At 40.9% G+C, this 13,647-nt stretch overlaps 1 protein-coding gene across 2 annotated transcripts in view; it reads right to left on the minus strand.

Annotated features, from left to right (window-relative positions):
* The window catches only part of GABRB1 (gamma-aminobutyric acid type A receptor subunit beta1), a 129,363-nt gene that overhangs the window by 17,521 nt on the left and 98,195 nt on the right, over positions 1-13,647 (minus strand). For both annotated transcript variants that reach the window (XR_012835364.1, XM_075752223.1), the window contains exon 5: positions 9,837-9,919. Coding sequence is in view for 1 of the 2 variants with exons in the window: in XM_075752223.1 (XP_075608338.1) it covers positions 9,837-9,919 (83 nt within the window). In the remaining variant the exon portion in view is untranslated. The remainder of the gene's footprint in view (positions 1-9,836; positions 9,920-13,647) is intronic.

Consider the following 13,647-nt stretch of genomic DNA (forward strand, 5'->3'; position numbering starts at 1 on the left):
ATTAGCTCAGATCTGTACTTAGAGTTACTGTGCAGCCTTCCCATTTTCCCTGGCCCTCAGCGCTATGGCTATGCAGCCCTGATCCTGGCGTCCAGTGTCTCGTCTGAAATGACTCACTGTCTAATTCAGTTTCCACCTACATGCTGATGGACAGCTGTCCCTCCTACAAACCTCTGTACCTCTCTGCACGGATGGTTCCTGCATGGCCAGGGAGATCTAGGCTGGGAAACTCGGTGCTGCTGTTTCTGTGGAAGCCTGAGGAACTGAAGGCTCCCAATCACCCGAAAATTCAGTGAAAAATCATGTTAGTATGAATGAACTCTTCAAACACAACTGAAATGCTCAATGTTTTCTTCTTGAAGTTTCCCACACACTGTAGTTTGCTCAGAACGACCGATGTTTCTTTGAACGGTCTACTCTTGCACTTAATGTTTGTTGCTTTAAGTTTATGAGGAAGATGAATAAATAAATAAAGCTGTTAGAAGTGGTAGCAGAAAGCTAATGGAGGAATCATTAAGAATTTTATCCGAAGGACTCAACTCTGTTCTCAGTTCTGCAGAGTTGATTCCTGAGGGCTGAAGGACTCATATGTAAGCATACTGTCCACTGAATAAAACTACTTCATGTTGACGTTGTCCCAGGTCAGGTAAGCAGTTTTTCCACATTGAGACTCGAGGCATTGTGTTTTGTTTATTTGTATTATTGCAGTGCCAAGGAGCCATAGGTATAGATCAAGACACAGAGTGGGTAGGCACTGAACAGCGAATTTCTCAAGATTTATAATATCTGTAAACTTGGATGCACTGGGGGCAAGGTTTCATTCTTACAAATTGAAGTGAATCCGTGAGTACCAGAATCTTTCAATTTGTTCTGGGCTTTGTTTGTTTTATACGGCAATTCACACCTTGGCAAAAGACAAGTAAAAACATAAACTGTGCTTATGGCTGTAAAATCCTAGGACAACTGCATTATCTCAGAGCACAATACGCCAGCTCTTCCAAAAATGTGGTATGACCAGGTGCAGAGATTATTTTTCCTGCTGCTCTGACTGCAGAAATACAGACTCATTTAAGAGCACAGCTGTTTCCAGAGAAATCAGCCCCTCCTCTAAGTGAACCCTTATTTTTGAAAAGCAAGCCCAGCTTTTCCTTTTGCTGTTCTCCTGGCCTGGGGGTTGTCAGAGGCTGCAGAATGAAGACCTGGTGAAGTTGTGTTGGGAAGTGACTCGGCCCCAGCTTTCCTGTCCTCTGCAGTCACCAGGGGAAAGCCTGGGCCCTGGATCGCACCTCTGAGGCTACTGAGATGGCGTTAAAATGAGAAAAGCAGCCGGTGAGAATAACTCGGCATTCCTCTGTGCGCAACAGAAAAGTGCTTAAGATGTACCAGATAGGTGACTTGGCTAATTTCATGTGCTCATGCACTGAAATTGTTGACTGTCAAGTATTTGCTATTAAAATCTGTGCATCTGAATAGAGACAAGCCATCCATCTTCTGAAAATAAAAAGGGAAAGTCATATAGACTATACTATCAGCATCTGAGTAACTTCTAAATTTGTGTGCAGTGTAAAAATACATTGTGAAAGTAAAATAACTGGTTTATAGTCCTCTGGAGAAAGAAATCTTTCCAAAGTGTGGAAACAGAGCAGTTGCTGTGGCTTAACACTAGTGTGCTGTGAAGAATGAATTATTTTAGCTTAGTGACTGACTTAAAAAGACAAGCGGTAAGGAATGACTTAAACTGAGCCAAAAATACACTTTAAATTTTGATGTGAAAAAATTGAAACATACAGTCCTATTTGGTTAATTTCTCAGTTTCAATATCAACAAGCTATTTGTGAATCTGCCTCTCAGAGTATCTGAAAAACAACCTGCTCAGCTCCACAGCTCTGTGCTAGTCTTTCTGTCTCCGTGATGTTTAAATCTGCTGCTGTGGATGCTGGTGCTGTAACTTCAAAACCACTCCTGTTTTGCTGCCAGCGTGTTCTCTGCAGCTCAGAAGGATGGCATTTCAGCTGTGTGAGAAGCTAATGTGGATCTACAGATTGCTGCGTACGTGCAGAGTCTCCACGGGTGATCCTTCTGAGAGTGAATTTGCAGTGATACAAGCTCAGTGTGTGTATTCTGCAGAGGGTATAAGGAGTGACCTAGGGTGTATTATCTGAATGTCTTTAGGAATGATTAAAGTGTGTTTCAAATTGCAAAATGTGATGCCCAGAGAGCAGTCACTTTGCTGTCCCAATGGGCAGTATATGGGATCACACCAGTAGCCTGTGTGTGCTGATCTCCATTCCTGCTCTGGCTGGGATGTTTTCTATGGTACTGTCTTGCTTGTTTTATGAGTGTGCTGTGATCAAGTGTGCTTTTCTGGTTTTCTGGTGCTAACTATTCTTTTGCCTAGGGTTCGTGGGAGCTAGTTGCTTGAATATGGCATTTGATCCATAGCAGAGCCCTTGTGAAATAAGGCATTTTGGGCATGTCACAGAGCAGGCAGCTATGGGAGCACAGAAGGCGGCATGGATGGAGACCCACCTGCAGACTGGTGAATTGTGAATGCTGTGAATTGGATGAAATGCTAAGAACCTTGTGTCACCTGTAGCTGGCAGATTAAGTCAAGATGGGCAGGCAGGAACTCTTCTGCCTTTTGCATTCAGATAGTTAATCTCAGAAAGATTCCACTGTTTGGGTGGTATGAGTTTTTGTACTCTCTTCATAGTCCACCAAGTTTGAAAGAAATTTAAGGCTGAGTATGTATTTTAGAGCAGTTAAAGGAATTGACCAGAAGCAGAAGAGAGCTTTTATTCCCAGTGCTACACTAACAACCAGAAACAAGTCAAAGTGGAGAAAAAGAGGGTTTTTTTCACCAGGGTTTGCAGGGCCTGTGGGAAACAACACACGCTGGGACATGGGTTTACGGCTGACACGTCTCATGGGGGAGCAGGGGGAGTCTGACAGGCGGGTGAGTGATGGAAGCTCTTCATTTACAGATGTGGCAGAACTTAAGCAACTGTGAGGAGTGGGAGCTGCCCTCATTAGAAACATTAAATGTTCATAAATGTCTGTTAAAAAAGGCATAGAATTGAGCATCCTTCCAGACTTTTTTTTTTAACTGGGAAGGGGTCTTGCAACTGGGTTTTAGAGTACTCTGAGCAACGAGCTCCTTTTGGAGGGGAGAAATTGTGCCTTCTGTGGAAGCAATTTGATATGCTTGGTGAGAAGAAGCAGGATGACACCTGATGCCCTTTTAGTGGTTTTGGATGCTTTAGGGGAAAAGACATGAGTGGATCTGGCTCAAAGCTCCTGCTGCCTCAGGTACCAGCACAGTCATATTCATTAGTGAATTTTTATTGCCAGGCATGAATAAATTACTAGATATCTGGTGCCTGCAGACAGGCAAAGGAAAAGCTGTCTGGGAAAGCTTGGATTTAAAACAGGTTTTTCATCTCTAATAAAAATAGCCCTTTTTGTTTGAGGTGTAGGTTCTTACATCCTTGGTAGTTCAAATGCAATCATACCCTGGATCAATGCAATCTTGTCTCAAGCAGGGAGCTGTGATAAATCTGTTCAAATCTCATTCTGTCAGACCACTCTGTGCCAGCAGAGGTGATAATGAATGTTTAGGTATGAACACAGTTGTTGTATTTTTCTGGCAATAAACTATGGAGAGGTTCAAGTGGAGTATTTTATTGATTCACTGCAATATCACTTTAAGTTGGTTGTGCTTTCATCAAAGCATTACATATATTTACTGTTAGGTCTATTGCTATATGAAGAAGGGACAGCCATAAAAACAACGGAGTCACAGCAGAATTGCCATTTTCTATACTGTAGCCGACTAAATAAATCTTCCTCTTTTCCCGAACTGGCTCTGTTCAGGTTTCTGTGGGCTTGTTCAGTTCACCCACACAAGTGAAGTGGTTTCTAAGAGTGCTGCTGACAAGGCTAACACATGGTTCAGTGTTGCAGTGTCGATCCCTGAATCATGCTGCAGCATTACAGTTGTCATAGAGACACAGATTTTTGAGACCAAAGGGACAGTTCTGATAATCTGCTCAGACCTGTTGTTAAAAGATAGTAGCTTGCCAATAAGTAAATAACTTTGCCAAACTGGAGTGCAGCCTGGCCTTCCATGTCCTGTGACAGTGAAACACGTTTCACTTAAGTTTGGGGGATGCTAGAAGAGAAACCCCAAATGGAGATTGAATTTATTGTCAGACTGGTGCTGTTGGCACATTATTTTTCTCTGCTGAGTGAAAGCCAGGTTCAAGCGTACTCCACAAGGTCACGCCATAATTGTGATACTGGTGACTTCAAAGGGGCAAAGAGCATTAGAGTAATAACAGCATGCCGTCTTATCTTCTAGGTGGTGTGGTGAGGTCGGCACTTGTATTTGTAATGAAGGATGCTAGAGCGGAGCGGCTGTGTGCAGACAGAAGTCTCTGACAGACAAGTGCTGGGTGATTTAGCTGCAGCATTTTGATGCTACTGTCCCTGGTTGTTTGCCTCCTCCTTCTGTCTGCTCCTTTATCAGCCGACATGTGTGTCTGCATCTCACCCATGCCGGTCCAGAGCCTGCTGCAGCTGCTACCAGGGACGGCGGGCTTATGCCAAGGCACTGGGTTGTGAACCGCCGTAGCACTTGTAGCCCTTGCCAGAGGCTACCTGGTACAGCAGAACTAACAGCTGGGGAATTTAACATCTTAAATTGCCAAGCTGACATCCATCAGAGCTCATGTGAGAGTGCCAAGCAGTCTGGGTAACCTCCAGCCAAGTATTAAGTCTCCTCTGTCCCAGTATATGCTAATCTGTGAGAAATGGACTGTTACAGAACCCAGCTCTGCTGATGAAGCAGTTCCAGTTATAAAATCCCTTGATTTTATACACAGCAGTTTCCAGTGGCCATCACGGTATTAGACACTGAAAGAGGTGTAAAGCCTCTGATATGGTCTCCCCATCTGCCGCTGCAGAATTTGGAATAAGGTGAACTGCTTGAGCAAAGCTGTGAAAACCTGTGTGAAGGAACACGTGCAGCCAAAATGCTCTCCTCCTCCTAAATGTATACATTTCTCTGGTTGTCAGCTGTGCATATAGCTTCTGCAGTCCTGTAAGATAGCTTTGGGAAAGCTGGAAATGTAATTTTTTAATGAAAATAATCTGCTGGCTCAATACAAGCATGTATTATGCCTGTGTTGGCTGCTTTGCTGGAGAGGTTTGATAATAGGGCAGTGTTTGATTCTTTGTGCTCTTTTGCTATTCCTGCGTAGCGCAGTTATTTTGCTGCTATTTGCAGTGCCTTAAATTACTCCCTGGTAAGTAGTATTAAGGAACAATTCTTAGCACTTGAGATTTTCAGGGATTGTCTTTGGCTAATTTCCACAGCATCCCTCTGAGGTGTAATGACTCACTGCCTTTCTGTTCACAAATAGTGCCGTGTACATCTATTCTTTGAGTAGCTTAAGAGCAATTCATCTGTGGGACAGCCTGATTCCTCTGGAGCGTGCTCCTTCTGCAGTAGGAGTAAGACTCCCTTAAAAACACAGGGGAACTCAAGAGAGGGCCAGGTTGTGTGCGCTACTGTACTGGTGTGCTCTGGCACTGCTATAGCTGCGCAGCTGGTGTGAGTGCACCGGGGAGCACTGAGTTTTGGAGGGCCAAATGGGTCTCCAGCTTGGTTTAGAGATGAGGAAGCACCCTGGGACTCCTCATACACAGTTCTCCTCATTTCTGAGTTCATTTACAGTGTCTTTGCTGCTCAGATCTAATTTAAAGGGTGGAGCTGAGGAAAGGGCCATCCACTTGGAACAAACATTTGAAACAACTAATTAAAAAGCAGACAGGGAAGATTCTCCGTTAGTGTGAGGTGTGGTGGTTTAATTGATAAAAATGGAGCCATGCCAGTTTTCACCAGCTGAAGATCAGACATGTTACACCTGTGTCAGATTACGTGCTGCTGAGAGCTACTAGGTTTAGGGCTATTAGTGTTGCATAGATTTACACATCCACACAGGTCTTTCTGCAGTGTGTTTAGTTCCATTAATTGTTTTCTTTCTGCATGCATCAAGCTTGCATGATTACTGGCAGCACCAAGGGTAAAAATGCTGTTAAGAAGCAAAGTTAGGATTAAAAGAAGGTCAATGTTACTGTTGTTACACACCTGCAGGAGCCAACAAGACTGTAGCAGAAGAAAGTCAGTGGCAATGGCAGCTTAGAGCACATCTCCTCAAAGCAGTGATTGCAGTTCAGTGATGGTTTCCACAAACTGTACTGCTCTGGAACCTGGTGCCACGTGGGTTAAACCATATAACCGTACACAGTATAAAACTGAAGGAAAACACTCTCCAGTGCTTTGGAGATAGTCTGACAGTGCATGTAGGGCACAGTACCTGTCTAGCAGTGAGAGATGCTGCTCAGTTATGCAAGGAGTTCCAGGATTGCTTACTGATTACAGCATCACCTTCCCTGGCCCTTTTATTTAAGGAACTGTTCTGCCCTGGGGTTTATTTAATTCCTGCCTTCCCAAAATTGAGGTGGATAAGCCTTTCTTTCAAAGGGATATTTTTTTAACCAAGAAAATGTTAACAATTTGATTTTCATCCTAGCTCTGTGAAGATTTGTATACTGGCACAACAGAAAGCTGAACAGCTGAAGTGCAATGCAGGAGCTTGAAGGAGAGGTTGATGGTGGAAATCTCATAAACTGGTTCTGTCGTGGAAGAAAACATCACATGCCTAATGCATGTGGCATTAACAGAGAGGCAGTGGTCACAGTTATCACCTCTTTATTCACCCTCTCCACTCTGCTCCCTGGTAGCTTTCAAGGAGATTAATGGGTGCTACTAAGTGCTGAGTACTTCTTTGAGAGAAGTAGGCATCCTGGTCTTCAGATCTGTGTTCTTCTGCCAGGTACATGAACAATAACTTTCCAGAGTTTTAGACATGCAGAGGAGAAAACCTGTTGTGGATTAGAAGGTATATTTTAGGTGGAGAATTGTCAAAGATGCCAGTGCTCCTTACACATCTACTGCCTGTGAGCTTTTGGTAGCAGGTAAGCATGTTTGTGCTTTTGGAAGCTCACACAGTTGTTAGGAGAACTGATCTAAATACTCATGGGAAGTAAGGCACTCTGCCATTTTTGCCCTATTGGCAAATTGTGAATAAAGATTTTGTTGATTTCTTTGGATCGGCTCGACAAGTCTTATATCAACAGATACATCTTTGGAGACATGAATTATTTATAGCAAGTGTTCAAAAGGTCTGAAAAGCAGTTTTCTTTTGGGAATGTGTGACTGGCCACATGGGTGACATGGTATTCTCTCATCCCTGATTGTGGTAGCATTTTAATTGCTTATTCCATCTGATGCTAATTTTGATTCTTGATGAGATCTCAGTAGTAGTATCTAAGTCCATTCTCACTGAGATTCATCCCTACAAAGCTTTGTTTATGTGAAAGCTTGGGAATAAAAAGGTATGAGCCAGCCAGGTGTCAGCCTGGTTTCATTCTTTGGGCTGCTAGCTGATAAATGCTCATGTGCTTTGATCAGCTTAAGTCATGGTTGGGTTGGAGACTTCAAATCAATTATCTCCCAGCAAATAAATTCAGGTATGAATTCAGTATGAAGCCAACTTCAGTATGAAGTTGCCCATTTTGATTACTGTGGTACTGTACGTATATCCATTTCCTCTGCTGATCAGGTAGAAAAATTACTGAAGAGTTGTGTTATGGACTTTATTTTGAAAATCAAGATAGGACTCGTTCTCCAAACACATCCATTGCATGCCCTGTTAAGTTTGAGCCAGAGGATGAGCCAAGCAGCAGCAAGCAACATCAAAAAAACTGTTTTGTGCCAAAAAAGACAGGGAACTGCAAAGCCTAAGGATGGGTATGACAACCATGCAGCTTAATGAGCAGCTCTGGACACTAGGATCTTAAAAATAAAACCCACCATTTTTGAATCTCTAAAGAAATAGATGAGCAAGTTCTGTTCAGACAGTGTTCTCTAGTAAAAATTACTTTCATTAAGCCTACTGTGAATGTTTACTTGATTGAAATCTTTTGCTGGAGGAATAAAAGGTTTGTTGTTCTCAACCTGGCAGAGAATTTCTAAAATCACTATAAAATGACATCCCAGGAAAAGGAGCGAAAGCAAATAGTTCTTGGGGAAACATTTCAAGTTTCTTACCAAACAATTTAAAATCTAAATGAAAAGTCACACCTGCACCAATTTATATTAAAGCTGATATTGATTATTCACTTACAAAGAAATAAAATACTTTATTATGGAGAGTAATTTTGAAGGTATGTGCCCATTTCAATGCTTTAAATAAGGCATCTTTCTGGTGCCATGAAGTAGAAACTATAAACAGGTATAAACATTGGACTGAGAGCCCATCTTGTCTCTCATCAGTGCTCTAGACTGACTGCATGCTTTTTTCCAGCACCTGACAGTCGCTGCCTCACAGATATGTTGAGGTATACTATATTTATGTATACACAACTGACAAAAACCTCTGCAGTTCCGAATAAACTGAAATCTCTCCCAGCAGCATTTTCTGAGGCTCAAAGTGATTTTGTCTTCTTTGCTTTAGACTTATTTATTTTATATTTGAGTTACAATACTATTAAATGTCTTATATATGAATATTCCATTGTTTTGACACTGTGAAAATGTTTTTATTTGTCAAATCTAAGCAACTGAAGATTAATGGAATCCTTTTGAAAATCGATGCTCTGAGGTTTTGGGGAATTTAACGTCTTTTCAGTCCACAGCAAAATCTTATCTCATGAGTTTCTGCAGAATGAAAACTCTACTTACTAGACTTCTGAGAACTTTTAGTTCCCTGAATGGGGTGTGCTACATAAAATGAAAACATCCCTTTTGTTGATGACATAGGTATTAGGAAATTATTTTGGCTTATCCTGGATCAGCTTGTTTCTCTGTTTACTTAATACTTCAAACTATCCATCAAAGCAGAGGTTCAAATGCTAAAATTGTTCCTTCTCTTCACTAAACTGAACCAAGACACTGTATTTGGGGAAACCTGTTAATCCTTTGTAGAATCTCATACTTCGGAGAGAAGTATTATTACAAAAAAAGATCGCTTAACTCCAACAGTGCAACAGTTGTAATGTGAAAAATGGAAATTCTTAGAAAACTGCTGCATTGTTTTGCCTTTTAGTCTTAACCAGTTTGTTTAGACAGACTGCTCTGTGGGGAGTGGCAGCAGCTGGTTTGACCAATGACAGAATAAAAATTCTTTTCAAAAATCTTGATGGGCATTTCTCTAAAGGGTAGCATCATATAAGATATAAAAACTAAATGACAAAAATTTGCAAATGTGTGCCTTGATCCTGTGCTCATGGCAGACAATGGCAAAGCTCTCATTAACTTTGGTGCTGGAGGATCAAGTTGTTTCCTTTTATAACCTCCAAGTGTTTCGGTAAGGGTAATTGATCAATCCTCCCACCCCCACGTGGGGCAGATGTTAATCTTGATGTTTGAGATGAACGCACTGAGGTGAAGTAATTAATTCAGGTTCTGCAGTGATTAGACACTAAAGATGGACAGGCTTGGCTGCTGTCCTCTGATCTAATCATCAAGAAATACTCTTCTCCTTTCCTTGACAAGAGATTTTGAAAGACATCTTACAAGCTTGGATCAACGAATACTGTGCATTAAACATATTTTGTCTTATGCATTATAGAAATATATTGGGTATGTTCAGTGTGCAAGCTCACTGGACACACTATATTTGAACAACTTGCTCCTGTTTTACCAAACCTGTGAATGTCTTCCAATCCACAACTGTCATTTGGCCAACCCTCTCCCTCCCATAACTTACAACTTTCAATTTCTAGTGTGCAATTTTGTTCATCCAGAGGATATCTGCGTAGATCCATCATGCAAGCAGCTGTTGTTGTGATCCTGTAAGAGGAGGGTGAAAAAAATAATGAGATTTGAAACTACATTTTACTTGTTTGAGAAGGCAAGATTTTCTGTAGTGGCTTTTCTGTTTGTTTAAATACAGAATGGTTATGCACATGGATTCCTGGCATACAATCTTTACATAGCTTGTAAAGCGTGATTAAATAATTTACACAGCACAATATACTGGTTACAGTATAAAGCATCAGAGCATATGCTGAATATCGCAGAACAGGATTTCGACTGTAAACTTTACATGCAAAAGTGTGCAGTGTTTTGAAGAACATTTAGTGAGTTTTCTACTTGGACAGCTTATTTTTAATGTTCTTAATTCAGACATCTTCAAATTGTTTTGCAAATTGTTTTATTTATAACTTGTACTGGTGATATCTTTTTTTTTTTTTTCATTTTGTTGTCACCTACTGCTGTTTTAATTTTGTCTGATAGGTATGTGCACTTTCATCCATGCTGTGGAAATATTGGTAATATCTGATTCATTATTTTTATGGTTTCATAATCAGTTTATCATTAACGAGGATAATTGAATATCACATCTTAAAAATGGCACGATGCAATAAAACACTTGTGAAATATAATATTATATGGTGGTTACTTAATGAACCTTGAAAGCTATGTGTAGGCTGGATCTTCCAAATCCTTGCTCCTTCTAGAGGGCACGGAGTTGATATTTGGTCCCTGAAGGTATTCTCCATAGCCTAAGCCTTTTTGCAAGGCAGTTCCTCTCCTTTTGTTAGACTGTAAATCACAGAGCATCTAAGCAAATGCTTGCTGATAAGCCCGTGACACCTGGGAGGAAGGTTAAGTGACCCTGTGAGGAGAGGGGTCAAATTAGAGCTTCTTTTAAAGATCCCTTTAAGACATTCCTAGTGGTGCTTTCCAGCTCACAAAAGTGAGTTAGCACCTGCATTTGCCTTTTTCGTGATAGATGGGTTCTTAAATGCTTATAAAACTTCTGAAATTGTGAATGGAATACCTAGCTTGTAATTTTATTGGTCTCTCTCCCTCTCTCCAACATCTCCTATCTGAGAAAGGCAGATAACCTCTTTTCTTCATCTGGATTTGGTCTTGTTCCAGTTCCATGTTAATTAACGTCGCAGGAACACATCTGGAGATTTTACTTTTGATGTGCTGAAAGTCAAGCACACTTACGTGCTGTACTGGGGTGATAATTCTTGCTGTCACAGAACTGACAATTAAAAGGAAAAAAATGCCACGTGCTTCATTACTGTGACATGCTTCAAATTATCCTAAGTCTACAAAATCCATCTGTCTACCTGTGTATAAGGACCAAACTCTGTTATAAGAACCAGTCTATGAAACTACTCTAGAATACTGTGTAAAATACCATGGAAATGGTATATTTATGCTTTTCCTCAGGCTGACTTTTGTCACATCGCAACTTTGCAGTAGTAAATAATGCAGTTGTTGTATACCTCAGATTTAAATATTCCATATAGTATTTCTTTTCCTGACATTGTAATGCTGATAAGTTTTTGCACAACTGTATTGTCTTCTCACTATTTGTGCACAGTTTTTGGCTCACTGGTTGGTTTGGTATGTCTGATCACTACTATAATCCAAGAACAAAAATGAATGTATGTGATGCTAAGACATCTGCTAATTGCAGGTGTGGTCTGGAAGTAAATATTGGGATTATGCAGAAGAAAGATAATAAACCCTTACTATTGGTTTCTGGTAGAAGTAAGTAATCCAAATCTGCCTGGCCTGTCTATTGGTAATTTCTCATCCTTCATCCTTGTTAAATCACTCCTTGTTTCTATGCTGCAAGGAAAGGTAAACCAGAAACACTTAATCTACATTCTCTGCTTCCCTCAGCTCTGTTTGCATTCCTCATAGGGCCTGTAAGGAAGTCTCTGTATTTGGGGTCAGTCTCCATACTCTGGGCAAAGTCTCCCAGAGCAGTCAAAGTTGTTGTTGGGGAGCAGCTCTGGCCTCTCATGACTCTTTTAACCCCTTAGTAGCAGTGCTGAATGCTACTGCAGCTCTTCGGTGCAATAGCAAGCGGCTGCTTCCAGGGAAGAGGGGAGTGAGATGGTTTTTGCTGAAGCTTGCAGAGACGAGAGTCGCACAATGCGAGACAGGAAGGACAACTGGAGGCTGGTGTCAAGCAGGTAGCGGAGGTTGGCTGTCAAGGAGCTTGAAGCTTGTGGCTTCTAGCAGCAGGAGAAAGGATCCCACTTCACCTGTAGACCCACAGTTTCGGAAATGGTACAGTGCCCTGGGCAGGGGAGATGATGAGCAGTATCTGCCCAAGCTGAGCCTGAACTGCGTGCCCGTGTGAATGGGAAAAGGCGGGCGGCAGCTACTGGAGGCACCTCCCTGAAGAGGAGGGAGGCACCAACCTGCCAACGCAATGTGCTGTCTCCTAAAGCTGGAGGTGCTTAAACTTTAGTGGGAATCTTAGGCTTCCTTGAAAATAGTTACTTGCAATTGCAGTAGGAGTGCTTCAGGATCCAGCAACATTCATTACCTGTAGTTCATAAATCTATCTTTCAAGCTCTTCTTTCTCTCTCATGATAGATCTTAGCTAAAATTAAAAATTTTAATGGCATTATGCTTTGGATAACCACAAAACTTGTTTAAGGAGATAAATTAAACCCAGCTGCAACCATAGTAATTGCTGTCTCCATTAAAACATATCAAATGTTATAATAAGTAGAGTAAAACCCCAAATCTGTTACTGGCTGCACTCTCTCAGTGGAGAAAGTAACTGATGGCTTGCACATGCACCAGAAGCTTAAACCCAAAGACATTCAAATGCAGAATATAAGGGTGTAATGGCAGGAAGGGGAAGGCAATAGTCTGAAGATAGGGTAAAGCTGCAATAAATCTGTGTTCAAGAGGATTAGTACTGAAAATCCCTGGGCACAAGCAGTTTGTGGCAATGGTGGAATATCATGAGGCTCTGTAAAGGTTTAAGTGGAGGACTAATCCTACACTTGAAGCAGAGCTATTTATATCTCGGAGTAAGATACGTCACTTCTAGGCTCTCCATTCTTAAAATATGTTTTAAGTCATGTATTTTTCTGGTGTTGGGGCTGATTTATTTTGTTTGTACAGTGTCTTTTACCCTACTATCCTTACTGTCTTTAGATTCTTTTGAATACACATGATAAAGATGGGATTATGCAAAGAAGACAAGCAGTTAGGTGGAGATATATCATTATGCTTCTTACTTTCATTCATGTCAGTACTCAGACATTCAGGGATGGAGTGAAGTCTGAATTGCTATCACGCAAGATAAAAACAATTTACAAAAAAGCAAAATTAACTGTGGTTTGCTTGTTTTTTTTTTTTTTTTTTTTTTTTTTTTTTAATTGTGGCTTGGGTTTCAGGTTATCTGATCCACTGCTTAGCTTTTATTTTGATGTCTGACTCTCTGAATACCATACTATATTACTATATTACTATATTATATTACTATATAATCAAGTTATTTTTTGCCCAAAATAAAATTATATGAAAGAAAACATTGATATCCAGTATTTGCAGAACTGACTTTCTTAAGTAATAATTTCCCTGCAGGGCAGCAGGCCTGTAGGAACAAATGATAAAGCTTAATATTTTGGGTTAAGTCATCAGTGAGCAGTTGTTCAGAATGAACGCAGGAAGTGGAATTGTGGTTCAGTACTTAGTGCATTTCATTAAAATGCTGTCAAAAAGCTGTTCCTCAATTCTTGAAGAAG

The sequence above is a fragment of the Balearica regulorum genome, chromosome 4 (genome assembly GCF_011004875.1).
Source record: "Balearica regulorum gibbericeps isolate bBalReg1 chromosome 4, bBalReg1.pri, whole genome shotgun sequence".
Taxonomy (NCBI): Eukaryota; Metazoa; Chordata; class Aves; order Gruiformes; family Gruidae; genus Balearica; species Balearica regulorum.